This window comes from Stegodyphus dumicola, chromosome 3 (genome assembly GCF_044657685.1).
Source record: "Stegodyphus dumicola isolate Sdum_Otavi_A_Nest chromosome 3, ASM4465768v1".
Classification (NCBI taxonomy): domain Eukaryota; kingdom Metazoa; phylum Arthropoda; class Arachnida; order Araneae; family Eresidae; genus Stegodyphus; species Stegodyphus dumicola.
In genome coordinates this window covers 239,879,660-239,906,172 of record NC_140770.1, presented here as the reverse complement: position 1 = coordinate 239,906,172, position 26,513 = coordinate 239,879,660, and the positions used below count along the sequence as shown (strand labels likewise).

At 32.5% G+C, this 26,513-nt stretch overlaps 1 protein-coding gene, 1 long non-coding RNA gene and 1 other non-coding gene across 3 annotated transcripts in view; 2 read left to right on the top strand and 1 right to left on the bottom strand.

Moving 5' to 3' along the window:
- Window positions 1-20,119, top strand: part of LOC146998298 (uncharacterized) — a 69,582-nt gene extending 49,463 nt beyond the window's left edge. Inside the window, exons 2-3 of the long non-coding RNA XR_015040428.1 lie at window positions 8,947-9,069; window positions 19,978-20,119. This is a non-coding gene — a long non-coding RNA (uncharacterized LOC146998298). The remainder of the gene's footprint in view (window positions 1-8,946; window positions 9,070-19,977) is intronic.
- A 1,116-nt stretch (window positions 20,120-21,235) lies between these two features.
- Window positions 21,236-21,916, bottom strand: LOC118192507 (ubiquinol-cytochrome c reductase complex assembly factor 2). The gene has a single exon (XM_035363500.2). The coding sequence runs from the start codon at window positions 21,749-21,751 to the stop codon at window positions 21,398-21,400; it is 354 nt and encodes a 117-aa protein (XP_035219391.1). The 5' UTR covers window positions 21,752-21,916; the 3' UTR covers window positions 21,236-21,397.
- A 49-nt stretch (window positions 21,917-21,965) lies between these two features.
- On the top strand, window positions 21,966-22,037 carry TRNAH-GUG (transfer RNA histidin (anticodon GUG)). The gene has a single exon. It is a non-coding gene; the product is annotated as a tRNA-His (tRNA).
- Window positions 22,038-26,513: the final 4,476 nt, after the last annotated feature.

Genomic DNA, 26,513 nt, shown 5'->3' with positions numbered 1-26,513 from the left:
GTGATACATGCCTGGAAGGCTTGTAACTCGACTGCTTTATCAAAATCATCCCATCAAGTTTTCATTTTTAATGAGAAATGTAAGGGGATTCGTAAATTTTTAATGTTTGTACATTAAATCATTCGGCCATTCTTTCAATACATTTAATTAGCAATGTTATTAAAAATATTGATGCGCTTTATTATTTTGAAATAATCATGTTCTTTCTTCTACCTCTGATGTAACATTAGAGCATCAGTGATGCTCGGTGGAAATTTTAAACAAGATAAAAAATAAAATGAATTTTTATGTGATGCATAATGAGGTCATTTTTCCGACTGGTGTTTCAGTTTTAACAAGTATCATTCAAGCTAATGGGACTTCGTCAGAAAACCTCTCCTAACCAGGTGTATAACAATTATTATTGTTATGAATATTTTCGAAGCACTATTCGTAACACCGATGATATCTTACTCAGTTAAATTTAATAATTTGAAATCATACGTAGGAGATAACGGCAATTAGAGGTATAAATGGATCTGCAGAATACAATTATAAATGTTGTTTTGCATATATTAATGATATGAGATGCAGATATTAATGGTATGGGAATAAATATATGCTTATACTAGCCGATCTTAATTAAAAGTTTAAAATACTCTACCAGAAATGTAAACGATTTAAATGAATTAAGTTCTTCTCCCTCCTCCGATAAAGCTGATACACAGATTAGAAGTTTAGAACCTTTGGGGGCTTTGAAATGTAATTTTTCATTCATTCATTGAGCCTATAATTGGAAATAATGAGAAAAAAAAAAATGTTCTAGAGTTCAATAGAACGTAACTAAATAATAACTGCTATTTTAAGAACATATTTGCGTTTCTAAGCAAAGTGATCGAGCTATATATATATACATATTTATATTCTAACGCGATAATTTCTAAAGTAATTATCAGAATACGATTTCAAGCAGAGACAGAGAACAGTTGCGATAGCAAACATCCTAAAAATTACTTCTGTGGAATCCTAAAAATTACTACAGAAGTATTCCAACGAATACTTCTGTGGAAAGTTCCAGCCTGTGAAGAGTTTCTTTTGGCAAGAAATAAATTTTATACATCGGTTCTGTATGCATTCAATCAATTCAACCCGTACGCAAGCAACAGTATTATGAATAATGATAAAAAGTTATTATTAATGTTTCAAATTTTGATTTTTTTTAACAATTTGTCTTACATTTTCTGTATATTTGATGAATGCGCATGGATACATATTAGTTATATACAATGAAAAATATACAGAAAACAGTTAAGCTTATACAATAACTAATTGCGAAAGAAAAATTAGTTATGTTGTTCTTAAATCTCTCTTAGTGTAACGATCCTTTTTTTTTAAATTTACATCAGATTAAATTATTTTCATAATCAATTAGAAAATAATTACAGTAAATCCACTATTAGCGACATCTCTAAGAGGTCGCCTTCTGAAAGAGACATATCGTATATTTTTGAGAGCGCTGGTTAGTGAGCATCACCTTTCCAAGATCATTATATCCACACAGCTCCGAAATCCTCCAAAACCGTGGATGGTCGCGTTTAAAGAATTAACATATGAAAATTAGACTTCGGTTTTTTAAATTATTAAAGTTTTCAAGCCGTTAATTTTTTATTAACTTTGTGAAGTTTTAATGGGAAACACTTCAATAGTTTATCTAATCTGATGAACCTGAATTGAATTCGCAGTAAATATCCCTGTCTCTTTAAAATTTTCAATTAATGGCCCAAAACGTTAAAAAAAATTTAAAAAGTTTTCATTTACATTGTTTATTAATTAATCGCACTTTCGTCTATAGTATTCTCCTGCATAAACATATGCACCACTTTAAACAACTGACTATTATTTTACGTTCATGAATATTTGTTTCGACATTGTCCTTTTCTGATTGTTCAAAGTGGTTGCATGTACTTAAACCTTCTATTAAGCATCTCATGATCTCATCATAAACTTGTTGCAGTTTGTATGTCAGGGAATTGGCTATGTAGCGCATTATACGTAGATCTTAGCAAATTATAGTGTTATGCTATGTTACAGTACTATGATGTGCTATAAGAAAGCATACAACAGCTAGCATCTTAAGTCTAGTCAGTCATCTTTGTCAAAATCATTCATTCGCGAATATATTAAAATAAAATTTTGGTAAATGTTGCTTGTAGATAACACCTGAATAAGGTCCTCTGAGAGACTGATGACGAGTCAATAATAAATAGCTTGGGAGTTACTTGCGCTGTTATTGAGAGGCATCGTCGCTGTCATTGAGAGGCCAGCTGTCCGAATGCGGCCCTTTTAATTGCTTAATTCGGCCCATTCTGAAATTCGGTGGATTGACATTTTCAGCTCTTTCCTACCCGATTTTGTACCTGATCTATGGCATCCTTGAAGACTCATTTTACAATTTTAATAGAAAAGTAAAGAAGAAGAATTCGTGACTGACCACACTTGAAAAGGGCTTCTTTAAAAAAAGCCCACCGTCAAAGTACTAACAATACTTTATAATGCTTAGACGGTTTCAACCATGCAAGATATACTTAAAAAATTGTCTTTGCAATAAATATATGTGACCTTTAAATGCCATTACAATGACGTATTTGATGTGTCAGTCAGTGACTTCCCACCGATTTACATGTAGCGAAACCGTTCCAATTATGCAAACTTGGCGTTAGTCGGCCACTAAATAATTAAACGAAATCTAATGTCATTTCAGAATTAGGACACAGTGATGTTTCGATTGTGATATTTTTAATGCTCTTTAGTTAATTTATATGCAAAGGGTTGTAACCAAGCACATTCCTAAACATCACCATGAAGAAGTGGCTAAAATTTCAGAACACTGGCAATGCGTTACAGTGTCTGGTACTGAAAGCTGAATGAGGAACCTCAAGGGATATGAGTAGTTTTCTCTATGTGTAAATTAAATGAAAGCTGATTTTCTTTTCCAGAGATCTTCGTGAAGGCAACCAATCTTAGGTAGATAACCTTCGAGCGCATTGCTATAATTAATTGACCAACAAACCGTTTAAATATCTCGTAAAAACAAGGAAATGAAATGTAGAACTAATTAAAAACAACAGATTTACAAAGTTCATCTTCGAATTTTTGTACATCAAAATGATATCAGGGAGGTAATGATAATAATAAAAAAAAAATTCATTGGCATTTTCTTCATTTGTGCAGCTTTATGCTATTAATTTACATTAACGGCTATTTTTTGCTTGGTGTGTGATTAGTCAATGGTTTATTTAAATTCTTCACGTAAATTGCATTGTAATATCTTAGCGATGGTACATAAATTGCATCACACCAGCATGTAACGAAGATAAACGCTTCTTTCTTTATCCAGCTGCTGTCATTCAAAACATGTTTTTATATCATCCTTCACCCCTCTGGCGACCTTTCCTGCATAACAGCCCTTGAAGACATCAGCCATAAAATCCAAATCGTGTTGGAAGTTTGAAAGCGATACCAATTGGGTCTACTAAATCGCAAAAAGGGACAGACGCGATGATGACATAGTTAATAAACGTTGACGCTTCATTTGATTTGACACATTTCCTTCGTCGCCTGACGTAGAAGAGAGGGGGAAAAAAAAAAAAAAAAAAAAAAAAGAAGAAAAAGGAAAGGAAGTTGAATCTCTGATGATAAATTTGTAGAAATTAAATCCAGTACGGGTGTTTTATAGCTTCATTTGGCAGATGAGTTGATTTCTGGATTGCATAGAAACACATCTGTCTTTCAAAGCTATGACGTGCCACTTGCCCTCCCATTTGGGCCTCTCTTTTTCGGTATAAAGCAGTTGGATTGAGTAAGGCCGGATTCAGCGGTTTCGGTTGCTAAACACAAAAAGAAAATATAAGATTTTTGAGATCCTTTAAACTCCCAATCTCTAAACATTGTACGCGTACTCGGACGTCGGAATTTCTCCAGACCTATAATCAACTATTTTTACCTGAATCTCTGAATACATATTCTCTGAGAGAGTTGCCGAAAATATGAAATAATGCCGTTCTACTAGCGCGAAATCGTTGTCGAGCGGGGGAAGCGGGAGTGGATACAAACAATAAAATATTCGTGGAATTAAATACAGTTCTAATTCAACTATAATCATCAATAAATATTTACTTGACACTAACTTAATGATGTATACATAAATGACTAATAAAAATCAGTCCAGTGGGGCAAGGGGTGACATTTGTCCCCGGGCGCAGCATCCAAGGGGCGCCAAATTGATGTGATGAAATTGCAGAATGAAATGTTTTCCGTTCTTGGTACACAGAAAGGGGTGCAAAATCTTCAGTTGTACCCGGGCGCTGAAAACTCTAGTTACGCGCCTCTGAATCAGTCCGATCCCCAGGATGCTCAGACACAAAGAAATGATAAAATATATGAAAAGTCCTAAAAATAATCACTTGATTACTTTTGGTCAACCTTCACCATTTGGGATGATGATGCACTGTCCTTTGTCTTTTAAACTTCTTTAATATTGTAGGGTCATACTCCGTATGTGCAACCATTGTAAGAAACCACGAGGTTGAAGTTTTTTTAAGTTACGGCAAGTTGTTAAAATATAGTCATGCTAATGTTTGAATCATTTAAAATAATACTGCTATGCACAAACCACGAAGCGCTGACCATGTTTCTTAGCAGCTTGTTCTAAAAATAGCACAGTTTTATCCGTTGAGCCGTGTGCACCTAAGCGATAATCTTAATGAATCATTATTCGATTATGAACTATAACAGTGGTTTCCAAAGTGTGAGTCGGAAGACAGCTTTTGGTGGGCATGAAATGTTTTAAAGATTTTGCAATGCACTGAGAAAGTAAATCATAAAAATGAATTCATTTATAATTATTGATGAAATAAAAGAAAAATAATGCAAGTAATAAATAGTTATACATATTTATTTATTATTGCAGTATTTTTCCTTGGTAATATTTTTACTGTATATCACACAGAGTTGTGTCCAGCTACTTTTTCACCTGAGGAAGAGAGATGTACAGTAAAAATTAACCGTGCCAAATCATAGCATAACTTCTATAATATTTGTAATTATAACTTTATGTAATGAGAATATTAACATATGTGATAATTTATAATTTTAGAATTCAATAAAATAAATTTATAAATAAACAAAGAAAGCTTGCATTAACAGTCAAGCTTTTTCGTAATTTAAATTTTCTTGCTTTTAACAAAGTAAGATTGACCCTAATGTTTTCATACCTGATTATTTAATATATTAATAATATTCTATAGAGAAAATAAAGATATTTGAAATTTTTTGGGCCAAAAGAAGATTTTGCTTATTATTATTAGCTCAAAGGGGCGTTAACCCAGAACAGCTATTAGCCTCTAAACGGCATTTTGCATCGAATCACTATAAACGGCTGTATCACTTTTCGAATTGTTGCCACCAAATATTTAAAGTACTGACTTTTGGAGTCTTAGGGTGTTTTTTTAAATAATAATTACATTTTTAATATAAAATCTGGAAGTTTTTAGATTTTTTTTTAGTTATTATTATATAAAGTTTTCTGCAGCTTCTTTCGCGCTATAATTGCCAACGTTACAAGTATTCTGGACACAGTTCCAAAGTCAGATATATTCTTAATATTATCTTTAAAAAATCTGATTTTGCTTTAGTGACCAAAATTATTGAAATAGCTTGGTGTTTGAAACTAGATACTTCTGTTGGAAAAGGTGGAGCATTTACTATAACACTTGGAGGCTCACCAGCGCCCGAGAACGGTAAAATCGCCGAACATTGGTAGAACCAACCTGGCTTTGATTTCAGGAGAACGGGCTGGCTGAATGGGCATTTCCCTGGTTTTTCCCCATGTGTAACGTGTATACGAGCCAGTTTCTTTCAGAAAGTCCTACACGAAGGCATCCCTCCCCATAAGCAGATGGCCCTAGTGTGCTTTGCCATAGTTAACTAAAACAAACCATATCATCTGGACATTTAAAGCTAGTTTTTTTTTTTTAAAATACCTAACCACCTTTCTTCTTAAGTAGATAGCACTTGTGCTCTTTGCCAGACTCAAGCTAAATTAACGTTTAAAATACTTAGGTCCAATAAAATTTATTTTTCACCACTTAGGAATGCAAATCGGAAGCTTTCTCGTATAATTTTTGCTATCTTTGTTTCAGTTGTGAGATTGTATTTTTCTGAAATATTAGTTCATTCATGAATTGATTTTCGATTTGTTAACCCATCTTTTTAATTTCCCTTCATATCCTAATCGACATATTAATTTTCAAAGCTAAATTTTTATATTTCTCAATATTTTCTCTCATTTTCCATAAAGAAAGAGATACTCCTATTATATCTGCTTGTTTAATTAATAATGAAAACAAACTACGGCTATTTATTTAAGACCGTAGTTTCGACCTTAAATTCAGCCTATTATCACGAGAAATAACTTCGTGAAGAACTTTGTAAGGATTCGTATTTATGCTTCACGTGGGAAAAACAATGAAAACGCCCATGCAGCCAACCCATTCGCTAGCATTTCATACTATGTCAATCTCGCTTTGAAACGTGGGCTTTTATGCACTTTTAAAAAATTTGATCGTAAGGCTTTATTTAGTTTTCCTTTTTGTTGCACGTTTGAACTTTTCGCTGCCCGTTTGCAAGTAGTAATAATGACATGAAAAGTGATTTTTCATAAATTTTTCTTAGGTATCTTTGGTCCGATGATTGAATAAATCAGGGTTTCTTAAACTTCAGTCGCGACCCCATAATATTTACGAAAATTTTATGGGACCCCATAAGCATTGCGCAAATCCGATACACGCGTGTCTGAAACTATCAGTTTTTTTCACTTGTACTGTAATATACTATTGCAGTTGTAGGTCATTAACTTTCTAATTTTAAGACAATGTGAAAATTTTAAAGAAGTAACAGACGAAATGACAGCGTTACGTGCGAAGCAAGGGAAACGAACGTTTCTATTATAAAAAGAATGTGTCGAAATGTTTTCCTTTTTTCTTTGTCTGTATTGTCTTCTTTTTCTGATACATCGTGTAAAAATATTTGGTAATTGTAAAATTATTATAAGTAGTTAAAGAAATATCAAAACTGTTATATTTTTTGGCGATCCTCTGCTGCTAATCCTCCACATTGCAGAACTGGCTTTTCGTCCTCCTCTAAAACATGAATAATAATAATTATACAGACCTGTTAATTAGTCAATTTCCTAAGACTTTTTTTATCACATCACATTAGACTTTCTGTGCTTAATTAAATGGCTGTCTGAGATTTTTGTAGCGTAACTGTTTGGAAAAGGCATACTTCGCTGCACTCGTTTCCTTGCAATCCGAAAAAAGTTTCGTTTTCTTTGTTTCCTTGCTCTTTTTGCTCTGTTACTGATATTCTTCTTTACTTTTACGAAATTTTTCAGAGTTTTTACGTGACTTCTGGAAATAGTTGTCTTTTTCCTGCTAGAAAAATGTGTATAATGATAGTGTGGACACAATTATTTGATATTTTTGGAATATTTATGTTGTTGAATGAAAAAGAATTATTTTCAGATGCATAGAAACTACGAGTATATTTTTATGTTCAAGTGAACATAACGGCGTCTTAATTCAGCGTTAGCACCGCATGCTGTAAGAAATCGTTAAAAATACCGCTTCTTTCGGAACTGGTTTGCTGTTTTCCTTTATTTATAACATCATTACTGAAATTTATAATGAGGATATTTTTATAACGTATGGGTAACTACCTGCTATCTGAATGCTTTATGAAAACTAATTCTAATATGTATTTCATGAAAAAAAAAAAAAAAAAATCAGACCCTGAAGTATCTTTGCATTTCGCCATAACTTAGAGACATTGATTGTATTTGGAATTTAGGAGATTAAAGATCGCGTGAAGGTCACGAAAGAATTGAGCAGTTTGGAGGTCTTGAAAATGCGCTCAAACTACTTTGTGAATTTCAGATGTAAAAGCGACATTTTGCGTAACGCAAAAATTATAAGGCATTTAGTAAAATTAAAGTGCATTTTTATGTAATTTTTTTCATGTACGAATAGCTTTTCCAATAAAAGTTTTTCCTTGTGAAAAATGCATCAAATTTAATTACTGAGTAGACAAAAATTAATTTTCCAAAAAAGTACAATCGGTACGTATAATTAAATCCATTTCATTTTAGTGACAGCTCGTTATAACGTTCTTTTTCTGTAGGATGTTAGATGTCATTAGAAACAGCGCTAGCTGCATTAATTTAAAATTAAAGAGTATGATATTTTTGCCAAAAATTTTAAAAGTTACTTCGTTTCCAGATTTTCATTAATGTCACTGAATCTAGTAGCCCACTAGTGGCTGAGCGGTAAATGGACGTTTTCGTGTTTTACCTCATGTGTAAAGTGGATACCAGCCAGTTTCTCCTAGAAAGTCTTCCACAGAGGCTTCCCTTCCCTTAGGCAGATAGCCCTCGAGTGCTTTGCCATAATAAAAAAAACCAAACATAAATCTATTAATTACTATTTTTCCAAATTTTGATGGTCAGTTAATTCTTTAAATTTACAGACTAGAAAACACCTTCCTGAAATTTACTATCTATACCAGATATATAAATCCCTGCAAATGCATGTAGTCCATTTGTGATTATCAGAATGGTGATTTCAGTTCTTTTTCAGATACAGTTTCTAAAATTAGAAATGCTGGAACCCTATTAAAAGATGTCATTTATGCCTCCAGGAATAGAGCAGAGAAATAACTAAAAAAAAGTAATAAAAAACAAAACTGTAAATGATATTTAATAATAACTTAAATTAAAGAAAATGTAAAAGTACAGATAAAATATTTATAAATTATATTAGAGTAAGGATAAATTAAATTTGTGCCAAATCATTTATGAAAATAAAAAGAAAGTCTTGATCTACAGAGTCTACAAATATTCCTCTTTAACAGAGAAGAAAGAACGTTTCAAAATGGGGTATTATTATTCAGGCGCTCAAATTTTCTTGTGTGTTTTGCTCTCCAGAGGAAAAGTGAGGCCCACCTTCGGAAGCTAGTATTACTAATTGTCAAAAGGTATGTTGAACTCATAATATAATTTTCAGCTTATATTGCAATTTAGTTATACAGAAGAGAACTGGAGCTCATCTTATACTTGGGGGCACAACTTAAATTGCATCGGAGATCACTAAAGCCTTAAAGATCACCCTGCCACTTCTTTCATGTAACTAAACTAGTTTCAGCAGAAATTTCTTTTGCTCTCGAAACCTTTATTTTAATAATAAGCCTTAAAAATCGATTCTAGCTATTACTGAATGCATATCTGTCTTTCTCCGGGAAACAAACTTTTTGATGAGGGTCGAGACTTTTATAGAAAGAAAAATTTCTCACCCAGGTGCTTAAATTGTGTCAGAGCCACCGGAGCTGAGCTTCGGTACTTTCCAGTTTTAGACATGAATCATAATTCTAGTCAGAACTCACTACAGCTTTAAATAAGATGATCTCCGGTACTTCCTTTTATGAAACTGATCCACAATTTCAGTTAAAAGTAATTATTAATTAATTATTAATAATTATAGGTAATTATTAGCCCAAAGGACTATTAATTTCGTTTTGGCATTTTGCATCGGTACACTTTTTAAATTATTGCCACCAAATATTAGAACCATGCATTATATTTAAAGAAATAAAAGAAAAATTTGAAAGGTTTCAGATTTTACATTATGCCCAAAGAGGCGTTTCTTGAACATTTTGTGTGTTACCTTTATTTATTAAATATCATATTCTTTGCACTTCAACCATAAAATTCAATTCATCAGCAATATCTCAAAATAATTTTTAAATGAGCAAAGCTTTAGTTTGGCGTGCTGGAGATAATTTTTTTTTTCTTTTTTTTCCGTACCGTGTTGCTATTGCTCTCTTTGAAATCATTGAGTTTGTTAATCAAAAATTCATTAACCCTTTCGCTGTCCTCTCCTCTCCGTGAAAATTTCTCCCCAGCGGCTGTCTGTTTTTCGTAGCATGTAATGCTGTTTTCTTTGTACATCATAACTTTCCATACATGACTTTTCGTAGTGGATGAATATCAATGAATATTAAGTAAAATTATAAGGAAATAAAGCATAATGGAAAAATAATAATATCTCTGCTTATTTCTAACAGCAGGATAATTTAATAACATCTGATCCAGGCGGTCCACTCCTTCCATTTTGTTGTTGTAATCTTTTACAATTACTGTTTTTTTTTTTTTACAGTTTTTTCCGTGTTCCAACATCAATCATTGAGTTATTATGGACTGTACTCATCAAACATATATCCTTGTCTTTCCAATTCACAACCTCATTATTTCTCTTTTTCTGCTGAGTAGACGTTGAAGCCATCTCTCACTTAGAAGAACGCTTGAGGCGCGTTACGATCGCACTGCGGAAGTTTCACTCGAATGCGCTAGAAGCGTTACGGATGCCGAAGAAGTTAAAGTGTTACAAAATATGAAATCGATAATAAAACAAATTCCAAATTCAAATTAGGGCTTCCACGTGCTCATATTCTATGGAAGATTACATTACTCAAATTTTGATGGCGGTAGGTACTATTGTTTTGTCACAATGCGAGAAACATACATACATTCATGCAGATTCTTCATTACTTAATTTCTTTAAATATAACACAGGGCGATAATATTTTTTGGTGACAATTTGAATAGTGAACCGACATTTATAGTGAAACAACGTAAAATGCCAAAACGAAATTAATAGTCCTTCAGGGAAAATTGCACCTTTGGACTAAAAATCTGAAAGCTTTGAGATTTTATATTACAACCAAAGGAACTTTTTTTTAATGCTTAGTGTGTTACCCTTATTTATTAAATATCATGTTCTTCGCATCTAAACCATAAAATTCAGTTCAATACGTAGCAATATCACAAAATAATTTTAAAATCAGGATATCATTAGAATTTCCGATGCATGGTCTCGCGTGCTGGAGATAGAAATGTTTCTTTCCCCCCTACAGTGTAGCTATTGCTCGTTTATAAATTGTTGAGTTTGTTAATCAAAAATTCGTTTAAGTTTTACAAAATATGAAATTGATAATAAAACAAATTCCAAATTAGGGTTTCCAGATGACCATATTTAAGTGGAAGATTGTTATTCAAAATTTGATGGCTCTAGGTACCGTTGTTTTATCAGAATGCGAGAAACATGTATACATTTATGCAGATTCTTCATTATTTAATTTCTTTAAATGTAATGCACGGATCATAGCATTTGGTGGCAACAATTTGAAAAGTGATACGCCATTTATAGTGATTCGGCACGAAATGCCAAAATGAAATTAATAACACTACTGGGCTAACGCCCTTTGAGCCATTAAAAAAAAAAAAATCAAACTATTGAGAAGAAAATTGAATGAAAATGCAGGCAAAGATTATTTTTTAATATTGCAGCAAATCTTGATGTCAAATGAACCTGATCTTTCTCGAGATATGTATAAAAACCATGTTTGAAGGGCATTTATACTATTATGTCTCAAACCAGCTCATTATCTGGTTTGAGAAATATTTTCAAAAGGAAAATTTCAATGTGCTCCATCTGAATTTACTTTTGCGGAAAAAAATCTTGTCGAGTTATCTTGAGACAACAGTTTGAAAGCAAAATTTGGCAGCATGGAATTGACATAATTTAGGATTTTAATAAAGGATGAATATCCGCTTCTAAGTAAAAAAGCTCAGTGGATTTTAATTCCATTTTTGACGTCCTATTTCTGTGAAGCTTGGTTTTCGGCAGTAATTATAATAAAAAGTAAGTGTAGAGCAATAATTAATGTGGAAAAGGAATCGAGGGTGGATATGTCCAGTTTGTCTCCAAGATTTGATAAAAATCTGCTCACTCACCTATCATATTAATTATTAATTTAATGTTAATAAAGTAAAGAAGAATGTTAAATAATGAAGCTACATGAGTTTTTCTTAATCTCTTAACTACTATTAGTCATACTTAGAGTAGGGCACTATGGAAAATTTTAAGTATAAATAGGCACTGCGACTGGAAAAATTTTGGGAACCACTGCGCTACAGTATTGCCACTGCTCGCTTTAAAATTGTTCAGTTTTTTAATCAAAAATTTGTTAATTTTTTACAAAATATGTAATAGATAATAAAATAAATTCCAAATTCGGGTGGAGAAATATGTTATTCCAAATTTGATGACTCTAGATACCGTTAAATGTACATGCCTTCATACAGATGCTTATTTAGTTTCTTTACATATAATACAGGGTGACACTGTTTGGTGGCAATAATTCAAAAAGTGATACATCACATTTAAGTGATTCAACGGAAAATGCTATTTTGAGACTTATAGGCTTTCTGGGCTGATGCCCCTTTGGGCTTATAACAAATTCGAAACTCAAACTTCGGACTCCAGGTGCCCATGTTCGGGTGGATGACTACGTTGTTCAGAATATGATGGCTCTAGTTACCATTGTATTTGGCAATGTGAGAAATATGCATACTTTCATGCACATTTTTCATTATTTAATATAATACAGGATGATAATATTTGGTGGCAACAATTTAAAAAGTGATGCGCCGTTTACAGTGGATCAACGTAAAATGCCATTTCGAGAGTAATTTCCTTTTCAAGACTAACGTGCCTTTTAGGCTAATAAAATTTTAAGTTTTGTGAGTAGTTTAATTTTAGCATTAAATTGTTAGTAATAATTTAGGTATTAATTATTAGATTACTTGTTAATTACTATCTTACTAAATAAATTCAAAGTTGATGCCTCAATTTGCAATATTGAAATCGGTGTTCATTTATCTCAGCCGCTTAATAAATTCGAATTTGTTTCGAATGGAAGTGATTTTTATAAGCGGCAGGAATTCTATTGCAATATTTGAAACCGGAGTTGTTTTTTGTAGCAAATTCCAAAAATTCAAAACAAGCGCTTTTCTACATTCCCATTTCATTTTTCTTAGCAATAATGGAAATAAAACTCTGAAATATTTATTACTTAAATGGAAATCTGTACTCCTGGCAATTTTCCAAAAAGCCCTTTTATCATGAAAATCATGATCTGAACTTACAGTCCAGAAAAAAAAAAAAAAAAAAAAAAAAAGGCTACTAGAAATGAACATAAAAAAAAAAACTTCGAAAAATCACATTAATTAAACATTTGTATCCAGAAAGAAATTTACAGTAATATTATCTACAAATAGGAACAAAAGGAAAAGGGAAGGCAGATCAGCTGTTTAAATTAGCAGCAAGTGGTATAAACTTAAATAATAGAAATTCTCCCCCCAAGGAAAACATTCCTATTTTTTTAAATAAATAAAATAATGTAAGAATGACAAGTCAGCTGGAATAATATAGCAATGGAATATGTTTTTCCCAAAAGTGAACTTAGAATTTAATGCATATAATACTTTTGTAACATAATTCTTTACCAGCCATGGGCCATTTCTGTATTATATTAAGATTCAAAATACTGTCAGCAGCCCTGACCAGTATATATTCACCTGCAGTTTAACACCCAATAATCATTTTTGGCCTCTTACAAAACAATATTGGCCACAATTTGCAGAGAAACTCATTCAAATTGGCAAAATTAAAAGCAAACTAAATTAAATTATCAGTTATTGTGTAACACAGTATGACATAGTTAATAGACTGGAAGGGCATTAGTTTTGTAACATAATTCTTTACCGGCCATTTCCTTTTTTATCTTAAAAGATTTGAGTTAGAAGATTAAAAATACTGTCAGCAGCTCTGACCAGTATGTATTCAATTGCAGTTTAATAGCCAATAATCATTTTCGGCCTTCGACAGAGCAACATTCGCCAAAATTTGCAGAAAAACTCATTCGAAGTGGGAAAATTAAAAGCAAACTGAATGAAATTATCAGTTATTGTCTAACACAGTATGCCACATTTAATAGACTAGAAGGGCATTACAAAGGATAACCTTAGATAGAGTTCTGAGATGTATCAGCCTATTGCAGGACACGCATATCATGATAATCATGCATTTATGTATCATGATTATCATGTACTTCTTAAGTATATCATGATTATAATCATGGACATATGTAACATGGATTTATATACTATCCAAATACAGCGTGTTTAAAAAAGAATATACGTATTTTGAATGCATATATTTAATAACTGTATGATATATGAATACAAAACTTTACACACATATGTACAAACCCTCTCAAGTTCAGATTATAGATGTTCAATATGTCCTCCATCAGCGACACAAACAATATCACATCGATACTCAAATTCCTCCCATACTCGGGCAAGCATGCCCTTTGTCACTGATCGTTATGACAGTATGGATCCGGTTCTTCACTTCTTGCAGGTTCTGTGGGAGTGGTGGTACATAAATATTGTCTTTAATGAAACCCCACGGGAAGAAGTCATGGGGTGTCAAACCCGGTGACTGTGGAGGCCGATGACCAATCCAACAGTTCGGTAGAGTTTCATTCAGATAATCATCCACTTGGTGACACCAGTGAGGGGGGGTGCCACGTCTTGTTGAAAAATGAAGTTTGTCTTTGTCAGCCTTGGAAATAACCAGGTTTGTAACATAGCGAGATACTGCTGACCATTAACCGTGTTTCCATCAAAGAAGAATGGGCCATAAACAGATGATCGGGATATCGCACAAAACAGATTCATTTTGGGTGAATCTCGTACATCTTCAATGGCTGCATGTGGGTTCTGTAGGCCCCAAATTCGAACTTTGTGTTTCTTTACATGACCACTAATATGAAAGGTCGATTCATTACTGAACACGATGCGTTGTGCGAAAAAACTATCATTAACAATAGCATCAATAATCTCATTACAAAATGCCACACGTTTGTGTTTGTCATCAGGACGCAGAGCCTGTAACAAATATAACTTGTACAGCTTCATAACCAACTGACGTCTCAAAACACGCCAAATGTTGTTGTAGACAGTTGTAACTTCTGACTGGCACAGCGACTGACTGGCACAGTTGATTTTGAAGTTTGAATTCGTGCAACATTTTCGTCGGGAACATGCGGGCGGCCAGAACTCTTTCCTTTACATACACATCCTGTATTTACAAACTGTCAATACCATCTGTGAATGTTCCACTGTCTTTGCATTTCACAAACTCAAGATCACAAAATGATGCAGAGTAGCCATTTTAAAAAGGTGACAATTACCACGCAAAACAGAAGACAACTAACATCTAGTGTCTATTAATATAAACTAAACTATGTATTCGTTTTGTCAATACCTGAGTCGAGGCGCAGTGATCGATAGTTTGGACAAAATAACACTTTACAATACATATATTCTTTTTGAAACACTCTGTATGTACGTATGATGTAAAATATTTGACATATATAATAGTTAAATTCCAAAATTAAAATAAATGCTGTCTGGTCTGCTTATCTTTTACCTTTGAGAGGTCTAGCTAGCACTAGATAGTATCTGTCAGGATGACTAAAAACTTTCTAGAAAAAGTTCAGATTAGTGCTCATCCTTGGCAGTGTCAAAGTAACACTATCCGGACTAATTAAAAAAAGCCATCACAAATCTCATAAACCAACGAATGAGGCACAGCTGATATAATTTTAAAACATGAAGTGTTCAAAACAGGCATATTTTAAAACGAAATATGCATTATTCAGAGGCGGGACAATGGTGATGCAAATGACAAAGTTATTTAAGGTTAGCCATAGAAGGACACTAAATTATCTAAGAAAACCTGAAAATTCATTTAAGAAAAGAAATTAAAGCACATCAAGAAGCATGGTTTCAAAATATTATACTTACAGCATTAAAACTTTACTAATACAGTCAAAAGTCGTTAATTCGGACCTCAAAGCTTTCTGTGCATGCGACGCATTGACACATGCGCATAGGCGTTTACGCCTGCGCGTAAGGCCTCTGCATTTGCGACTGCGCATTTGCGTGTGCGCAAGTGCAGAATACGTTTTCGCGTGCGCGTTTTATGTATAAGGAACGGTATAAGCTAAAATTATCTATTTCAGTTAATGTTGATGATTGCGTTGTTCCTTAATTTTTGAAATGGATGCGGCTTATTATTTTTTGCAGACTGTAAGAGCAATACTATAAAAGTAAACTTGAACTTTTGATTATGTCAAATAGAATTTCCGAATCAGGAGCTCCCAGAGGATCGTACAAAACGAAAGTATGTTTCGATGTCCATCAAACAAAAAGTGGAATTGCTGCAAAAAATGGATAAAGACATGAAGAATGTGACAGAGAGGTTAGTGAAAACGAAAAAATTTTGATTGACAAGTTAGTCGGTATTCTCGGCACAGCAATTAATGGGACTTGAACAGCGGAACTTTGTAACTGATCAAAAAATTATGTCTGTTTATAGAATTAAAGAGAAAGTATTATCACATAAAACGAAGCAACTTAAACAACTTACATTGAAAGAAATGTTTAATAAAGTAAACAAATAAATATTAAGCTTTTTTTTTGTAAATTTTAATACCCTTTAGATCATAAATGTTCTTTATTTCATAAATTACGGTTTCATATTTTTAATTTTAGAATTTCTGCATGCCATCTTACGCGATTTAAACTGATGATCTATAATCCGGAATCGCCGAAGTCCCGACGAGTCCAGATTAACGACTTTTGACTGTACTATTTATGATAATTCTTGCATTCTTCCTGTTCTGTAGCTAACTCTCTGATTTGCTCATGAAATACCTTTTGCAGCAAACTTCTCGGACAGGATTTCCTTTTGCGTTTGATACAGTTTTAACATAATAACCAGCAAAATTAATTTAATGCAAATTAAATGCTTTGCTTTTCATGAAGCTATTTCCCCCCCCCTTCCTTTCCTTTTTTGTGCTGTTATTCATGTAGTGTATGTTTTTTTTTTTTTTTCATGTACTTGATTTCTAGAGAGACAAACAGTTCTGCATCCAGTATTGTTGAATCATAACATAATGCATGTAATCACTCAGACAAGTAGCCCATCTTTTTTATGGTGTTTTGAACTAAAATTTCAGCTTGATTAAAAACTTCTAAATTTCAATTTGTTTAAATAGCATATCCTTTCAGCAAGTCATCAGATTATCATTTTCCTATTTTATGTGATTAAGCCACTTAGCAATTCAAATTACACAATCAAGACTAATGTTATAGTTTCGTTTCCTTCAGTCAGATAACTTGAGTATAAAAAGCTTAACCACTTGCGCTACGGCTAAACTTCACGGTTGCAGTGCCGTGTGCTGTAATATAACAAGCGGTAAAGTGTCTCATTTACAACGCTCCGCGTCTGCGAGAGCAATCCAGAGCTGTAACTCCAGAAATAAACAATCTCATTGTTAGGCGATGTGTGCACCACGATATTTTCATTTTTGTGATAAATGCCTATCGACGTGGTGTTCACCTCACTCGCGGTTTGAGACAAAAGCATCTCGACATGCGTGGCATGTCTTTTTAGCGCAAGTGGTTAAATAAATCTGAAAGGATCATAATTTGTTTATTCTCAATTTTTTTCCACTTTGATTTGAAATTTAGTTTTTTGCAGTTTATTACACAATTTACTTTATCTGAGTTTGTCATAAAATAAGTTTTTGACTTTTTTCTATCAAACCATTTTCTAAAAATTCTGTACACAAAACGCATTTACTACGACAGCAGATTATTCTATTGTGATTTTTATGTACTCTCACTTAACAACCAAACTAACCATAACAGAATTTCAATTCCTGTATAATGGATGCGATTGAAAAATAATCTTCAAAATGAAATTTATTCCCAATCTCTAATGAAAGTTTTCCAACAGTGATGAAGTTTGATTATTATGTATCCAAATCAGTAAACCAATTGCTTACATTTTGAAATTTTCATAGGTCACAAAACTGACTTTTCTCCCTTTAAAACATGAATGATGAATTTTTTCAAATTTTTTAATGCACGTACTAGTCTATTTTTCTCTGCAAATGGTTATCGAAAACAAAAAATGGAAATTTAAAATTTGTCAGAGAGGGAAAGAGAAAAACATATTTGATGAGATATAAAATTCTCCGAAGATTTGAGAAATTCAAGTAGATACAGAATTACCTTTTAGTAACTGACCTTTTGCTTAGACTGTAAATTCCTGGAGCTTTTCTAGTATTAATATACCTATGATGACTATGTAATGAATGATGTTTAAAACATACTGTGATGCAACCTTAGCCATATCAGACTGATTATATTAGTTGAAAAAACAATTATTTCTAAAAGAGCAATTTTGTCTAACCAGTTCAAAGGATACATTTACAGTTGCAACATTTCTTTTGGAGACTCATAATGTTGTCTCTAACTTATGGTTGTGGCTTAGCTAACCAGAAGCCAGATAAAGGATGATTGGGAATCTTCTTCCACCAAAGCTTATGATAATGCACTCAGTCTACAAACTGGAAACTAAATTGCCTTACCCAGAAATCTAAGAAATACTGCTATCGACCTGGTGCTTCGGCAACTTTGGCTTGCATCTGATGGCAACTTTTGAATCCATCTTACTTACTTTTTAACAAAGTACAGGCATATTCAACACAAAAGTATAGTATCCTTAAACTTTGTATGGCAACACAATTAGTCAACTATTTTTCATGAATTTTGACTGGGACAGCAGTCTCAAATGATATGGAAAAATTAAATGTTGCCTGGTAATGATAGCAAATGGAGAAGGTAGTAATGGTCTCGAAGAGCCTATTTCAAAGAAAAAGACTAGAGTAGATGTATCATAACTGCTTTCAGATGTCACAGAGAAATCTACATATCAAAGTTCAGTTTAATCTTACAATCTTAATAATTTTTTATTTTTCAAATAGATATTTTTTTTAGTAAAAACTTTTTGAGACTGTAATCTGAAAGTTTTCAGTATGTAAATTTTATTTTTTTTTTAGCTTTACTAGCTCTAGTAATATTTTCTGCTTAACAATTACACAGATCAGTAGTACAATACAGTACAAAGTCTTTAATCCGGACTCGTCGGGATATTGGCGATTAGGGGGTTTTCCGGATTATAGATCATCAATTTAATTCTGGTAAGATGGCATGCAGATAAAATTAAAAATATGAAACCATAATTTATGAAATAAAGAGCAATTATGATCTAAAAGATATCCAAATTAAAAAAAAAAAAAAAAAAAAAAACTTATTATTTATTTGTTTACTTTATTAAACATTTCTTTCAGTGTAAGTTGTTTAAGTTGCTTCGTTTTATGTGCTAATACTTTTTCTTTAATTCTATAAACAGAGATAATCGAAAGTTCAAGCTTACTTTTTATAAATTTGCTCTAACAGTCTGCAAAAAATAATAAGCCGGATCCAATTAGAAGATTAAGGAACAACGCAATCTGCAACATTAACTGAAATAGATAATTAGATAATTTCAGCCTAGCTTATACCGTCCGTTATACATTAAACACGCATGCATAAAGGTATTATGCACATGTGTAAATGCATATGCGCATGCAATACGTTTATGCAGGCACAGAATGTTCGCAGCTTTGAGGTCCGGCTTATGGACGTCCGAATTAAAGACTTTGTACTATACTTGTTGTTGTGAGATGTTCTCCTTTCTCTAGTTGTAATGTGTAAGGACAATCATATTAGATTCCACCAGCATTGCAAGTTGAAATCATAAAGTTATGAAAATAAATTTGCATATGGGATGAACCTATATGGAACTCATATGCAATACAAGAACCACAGCTAGAGAAATTTAACGGGAAAAATCTGTGTATGTAAAGATGGGGAGGATTAGATGTTTTGATGCTTGATAACTGTGGTCCCATGCCTTTCACCAAATGAAAAGGGAGGATGATTAAAAAATGGAATCAGAAATCAGAATTTGTGTCATGCACTTAATTTTTGGAAGCAGTGTATCTTTTTTGAAATTACTTATTTTTCAAAAATTTTCAATTATTTTTTTACAAAAATAAAATGATTTTTTTCTCTTACAGGCCAATAGGCATTAAACAAATTTTTGAAGAAATGTATACGGTGGTACCTACTGACAAACTGAATGTGCTGCTTTTATCTTCTCAACAATGTTTTTGTTTTCAAAGAAAGAATTGTCAGTAAAAAGTTTTTTTAATTATGTCATTCCACTTTGTTGTTTGTTTACTGAATGAACTAATAATACAAGATATAATCAATTAACTAATCACTAGTTTCAAAATTATATAAAAGATTAATATTACATTACACTTAGAGATAAGCATCATTTGCACAGACACTTTGCTTATTCATCTAACAGATTTACCTAGTAGTTTTCATTCTTAGTACTATTATACTTTTTTTGCCATGTAAATATTTAGTGGGAATAAGGAAAAAAAAAAAAAAAAAACTATTTGCTAACTGCAGAAATTACTATGGAAATACTGAGTATTTCAAATTCTTCATTTATTTGTAACCTAGGCTAGTATTTAATTACACACTTGCCTATAGCTGCACACAGCTTACTGATTTTACCATCTGGTAAAATATACAAATATTTCTTGCATTGTACGAACATACATATATGTTAATCAGAGTTTATTTGTTGATTTTAACTCGATTTGCCCATTGCAACTCAATATTTGACACTGCAGTGTTGATGGCACATTTAAATGCAAACAAGTTTACTCAATCTACAAACAATCAAGTTAAAAATATAATTTTATGTTATTTTTTAGTATGTAAACATAGTTTTAAGTATTTGTATTCTTTGTTTTGCACCTTGGGAATTCAAAATTTAGCAATAACACCTTCACATTTTGATAATGATGTTACAAATCTGTATATTAGTATTTGAGAATAATAGTTCTATTAATTATAAAATGCTAACATACAGTTTCAAAATACTAAAAAAGTACTAGGCATGAGTGAACCCCAAATTCTATATATTTATGCACAAATTTAAAGATTTATCAAAGAAACTTATTAACATAGGAAAAAAACTGATAAGTCTTCATCTGAAACCGAAATTTGTCAAACCAAACATAACAGTAAGAAACATTTTCCCCCCTATACAATACTGGAAAGCTGCTCTGCATGTTCCATAGTAGATATGAATTTGTAAGTTTTTATTAACTAAATTGAAGAATTGCTAGCTAGTTTATAAAATACTTTGAACTAACATCCAATAATTATTACAGATAATGAAAGACAATTAAATTGAAGATCATAATATATTGCAAAGAAAACACCAAAACAATGTACTTGAATAAACCAAAACAATGAAGTAAATACTACTTTATAACAGAAAATATTTCTTTTCTACGAAGCTGTCTCCATACACATTTCAATTCTAGTATTTTAATTTATAAGTTACACTAGAATATCTACGAAATTGTGCTAATGAAACATTATTTTCATTTCAACCATGTCCAATGCAATTTATTAATTCAGAAGCTTCAATTTTACTTTCTCGATGAATCCTAATTTTTGTTCGTTGAGGTTTTTTAATCCTTCTGTAGATAATATCTGTTTGCACTCTTCGTATGTTAAGCGGCTAGCTGCAGTTGATTTCTTGAATTGGTACTGATTCTTGTAATGATTACTCACCAGTCGATTCAGACTTTCCAGTTTCTTTTCACAGTCTTTAAATTGTGATATACTTGTAGCTTCTCCTTGTGCAAATTCTTTCGCAACTTGTGTGCGTATAAATTCACCGAGATCCCGTCCTTTTTTAGATGAATCAACTCCCCATTTTTCGCACACACGTAAATAACCCCTATACAATTGCGCAGCCATTTTTCTCTTATTGTAAACCTTAATCGTTGGTTAATGAAGTGAATACATTTAAATCAGAATTATATGATTTGTTTATTATCAGAAACATTCAAATAGTTGGACAAATGCTTTCATTTACGTTTGAAAATAACTGAAATGTTAACAAGAAAGACAATAAAATAAAACTTTTAAAAGGATATCATTCATCATCATAACTCAGCAAAAGTTACCATGAGCCGTGATCGTATAGTGGTTAGTACATTGCGTTGTGGCCGCAATAACCCAGGTTCGAATCCTGGTCACGGCACAGTAAGTTTTATGCAGATCTGCTAAACAATTTTGAATACATTCTAATTTTTTTTTTTTTTTATCAACAATCTACAATCATCTAATTATGTATACACCTCCAAGATTAAGATACTTAAATACTGATGAAAATATACAAAGAAATTCTAAATATTTGAAATTCTACTTTTTTGCTTCAATATTATATGACTATCAGGATCCAAAAATGCCATTCGTGAAATTTTTAGCTTCCCTAATATTTGAATGCACTTTAAAGAAGAGTACTGAAAATATTGCATTAATTTATTGCTAAATGACTATCTTTCTTCCGTTTATCACACGAAATGAAATGAGCCGTTTTGTTTGCGGTTTTTGCAAGGAGAGATTACATTTTACTAATTGTTATTGTTTTCTTAAAAAAAATAGTAGGTAATATAGGTAGTGCATAAACATTTTTTAAAATTCAGGTTTTAATACAAAAACTTTGTTTCATAAGCTGAACAAGCTTAAGAAAAGATACTGCAACTGGATGTAAATCTAAATGCAGTCTGTAATTATACTGAGCTTGAATTTATTATCAGCACACGCATAGTAGGAAAAAAAAAAAACGTAGTTTAAACTTAAAAAACTCTTATTTATAATGATGCCATGAAATAATTTAAGAGGACAGTATTTTAAAATATATTCCAAATGAAATTAAAATGCAAATCTTGATTACAAGCGAAGTTTTCAATTCCCGGAGTCCTCCTATAATTCATCATAAACCTATTTTTATCAATCAAGAAAAAAAAAAAAGAAAGGAGGAGGGGGAAGTGAGCACTTGAGATCCACAGAAAACAACTTCATTATCCTACTTGGTCTTCGATTTCAAGTGCATTATTTTAAACCATGGAATAAAATAATTATATTCTTTAATATAAACACTAGATGGCAGCACATTACAACAATAGCTAGTAAAGCAGTTGCTAGTAAAGTGTCATAATTTTTACAAAATTGTGGTCAATTATACGATAAGTACCGGGTACTGCAATCCATGTGAAGTCCTTTTTTTTTTTTTTTTTTCCCTAGGACAATAAAATTAAATTCAACACTATTAACGTTTTTTGAGTTACCCTTAGGTTATATCAGGTTGAGTTACTTTACTTGGTTGTCGTGAGAGAATCTACAGGGCTTAATTTCTAAAAGTAGGTGCCCCAGCCCTATGGAAGACTGTCAGGAAAGAGGAACAAGAGTAAATAAATAAATAAAATGACTATTAAAAAATCATTAATAATTAAAAAATTAAACACTTAAAGAATGTCAAATGAATTAATAATCTCTTAATTGATATTAATAATTATTATTTAATTCATAATTAATTATTATTTATTAAAAGAATTGATTAATTAAATTATTAAAATTTAAAAAATGCAAAGAGATAAATTAAAATTTAATAAGCGATTTTTAATATAGTTTTAATGCAAAAAATAAAATTTTCGAGATCAAATTTCTGCTTGATCGCTACAAATTTCGGGCAATAATGTGAAATTTTGCTCCCGTAAACGTTTATTTTTAAAGTCTGATCTTTTATTTTCTAAAGTATCATCTGCCTGCAGATTCCATTTCAAACTCCATTTGAGATTTATTTTCGGCACACAGCTTAGATAACCCAATGGAAAGTTGTAATATGTAACTGTTAGTTTGATAATAATTTATTTTAAACTTTCTTCTGAGTTACTTTACTTAGAAATTCAAGACGAGACGTCATTTGACCGACCGTCTCTATGGGTCCAGCAGTTAAAATATGGGGGATCCGTTCACCTACTTGGCAAGATCTTAGGAACTAAACTATTGTGCAGGTGTCTGCCGTGTTACAAAAGGCCTCCCCATCGAACAACTGTGCATGCCGATATGAAGAATATGAAGAATTACGCGTTTATATTATACCTGCATTTGAGAAATCAATTTATTATAGTAGTGAGAGGTATGTTTTCTTCCTGTAACGTTAGTTTTGATTTGCCATGTATTTGAAAGACAGTTCAAAATTAAACAGTTAGGCTGAAAAGTTCGGCTGGTAGACATATGGAATATGTGCTCGACGAAGCGTTTATATAGCCCGGCATGAACTATTAGATTTATTAGCAATAGGTAACATATGGCCAGAATTATCGTAACGATTCAAGAGGCGGTTTTGAGAATTTTCATTGATGCACACGAACTTCGTTATCTATGTCCAAAGTTATCAAGAGAATTCTAGAGATAGTTTCAAGAATTTTCAATGATGCGCATGAAATTCATTATCAATATCCAAAATTATCGGGATGATTCGAGAATTTTCAATGATGCGCGTAAACTTCGTTACCTATGTTCAAAATTATCGGGACGATTCAAGAGTTAGTTTCGAGAATTTTCAATGAGACGCCTGAACTTCATTATGTATACCCGAAATTATCGGGACGATTCGAGAAATAATTTCGAGAATTTTCAATGGTGGGCAGTGTGCTAATTACTAAAAAATTGAACCAGATTCCATTGGATGCCACGGTAAAATGAAATTGGGGAAATTGCTTCAATTAGATCTGGAGGTGCTTTGCTTTCTGATATAGCGCCTTTTTCATAATTTTTCGTGTAAATGGCACATCCACAATAGGAACTAATGCGATTTTCATATCAGAATAAACTAGATGATTTATTGACATAAACCTTCAAAAAAACCTCATAGAAAAAAGTCCAACGGCGTTGAATCATACTATCTGGGCGGCCAATTCTGATCACCAAAACGGGAAATTACGCGACCATGGTATACAATAATTGAATTGTTTCTCGAGCTTATGTATTGAAACCACATAACGCTCACAATCCATCTTGCAATTTAGGAAAAAAAACCTAGATTATCATTCGTGAAAGCGAGTACCATTAACTCTGACTGACCAACAGCATTTTCGTTGAAAAGTGGTCGATGATGCGTCCAGCCCGAAATTCGTACCAAAGAGTGATACGCTGTGGATGTATTTGTTTCTCAACAATCACTTGCTAATATGTGACTCTTGATATTATTTTTAAAGATACTAAATATTTTCTATTTTCATACTACTTTGAGCCCTCCCGATGTATTGAATTTGATTTGCATAAAATAAGTCGGGTCTTCCAGGCTAAGGATCTTGCAAAGCTTATTTGGGGTATGGATTCCAATAGTAAGTCTGAACTGTGGTTTAGTCCCTACAGTGATGCTCGAGGAAACAAGCTTGGAGATTTTGTCAGCTCCTATAACTTATATGTGATCAATGAGGACTGTGGCCCTACCTTTGGTTCGGAACAGGGATCAAGCTATATAGATGTCACAATTATGGGAGCTGATTTGCTAGCAAATGTTACCCGCTGGTGTCTCTCGGACTGTGAATCATTGTCAGATCATGCAATGATTGAATTCGACTTATCTGTTTCTGATGCTTCTTTAATTGCTGTCAGTAGAATTTTGTTTAATACAAAAAAAGCAAATTGGGGATATTTTGAAAAATATTGTTCACAGTATATTTCTTTGATCATTAATGGTTTGGATTCTTGCTCGAGCACTGACTCACTTAATGCGATTGTAGATTTTATGACTTCAGTTATTTTTCGGGCATGTATTAAATCTATGCCTATTAGAAGGACTGGTAGGCGAAAAGTACCTTGGTGGTCATTGGAAATTTCCATTATGAGAAAGAGAGTCAACGCGGCTAGACGGAGGTTCCAGAGGACTACTAGCAATGATATAAGGGACTTGTATAAGCGGAAATACCTTGATTTAAGGAAAAAATACAATGAAATGCTTATTGAGGCCAAATTAGAGTCTTGGAGGAAGTTTCTTTCCGATATCAATAATGAGAATGTGTGGAAAAAAATTTACACTTATGGTATTAAAGAAAATTTTATGAGGAAGATTGAGATCTCGGGCCTTCGGCTTTCAAGCGGTAACTTTACGTCTTCCTTGGAGGAAACTATCGATGCTATTCTTGATAAAGCTTTTCCTCCTGACTGTGTGAGACTTGATAATGACTTTCATACTCAGTGGCGCTCATCTGCTCGCAGTAGTTATGCGTCTCAGATTGATCCTCCTTTTTCGCAGGCCGAGGTTGATGACGTAATTCGTAATTTAGGGCTTGGCAGGTCTCCTGGCCCGGACTCTATTCCCAATGAAACCATAAGATACTTCCATCGTCTTTTTCCTGCAGTTTTTCATAGATTATTTAATATATGTTTGAATCTTGGTGCTTTTCCACGAACTTGGAAGAACGCCCTTGTTATTGTGATACCCAAGAAATAAAGTATCACTGTTCCACATGTGAATAATCTTAGGTGTATCTGTCTTCTTTCTTCTTTAGGTAAATGTTTTGAAAAACTAATTACTAACAGAATTACTTGGCATCTACATAAAGAAAATATTCTTAGTGCTGACCAATATGGTTTCATTGCTCAAAAATGTGCTGAGGATGCACTTCTGCGTCTTAGCAACATTGAACAGAGGGGTAAGATGAGA

Coding starts and splice junctions, on each gene's coding strand:
- LOC118192507 (XM_035363500.2), bottom strand. CDS start 21,751: ATGGCTGCGCAATTGTATAGGGGTTATTTACGTGTGTGCGAAAAATGG.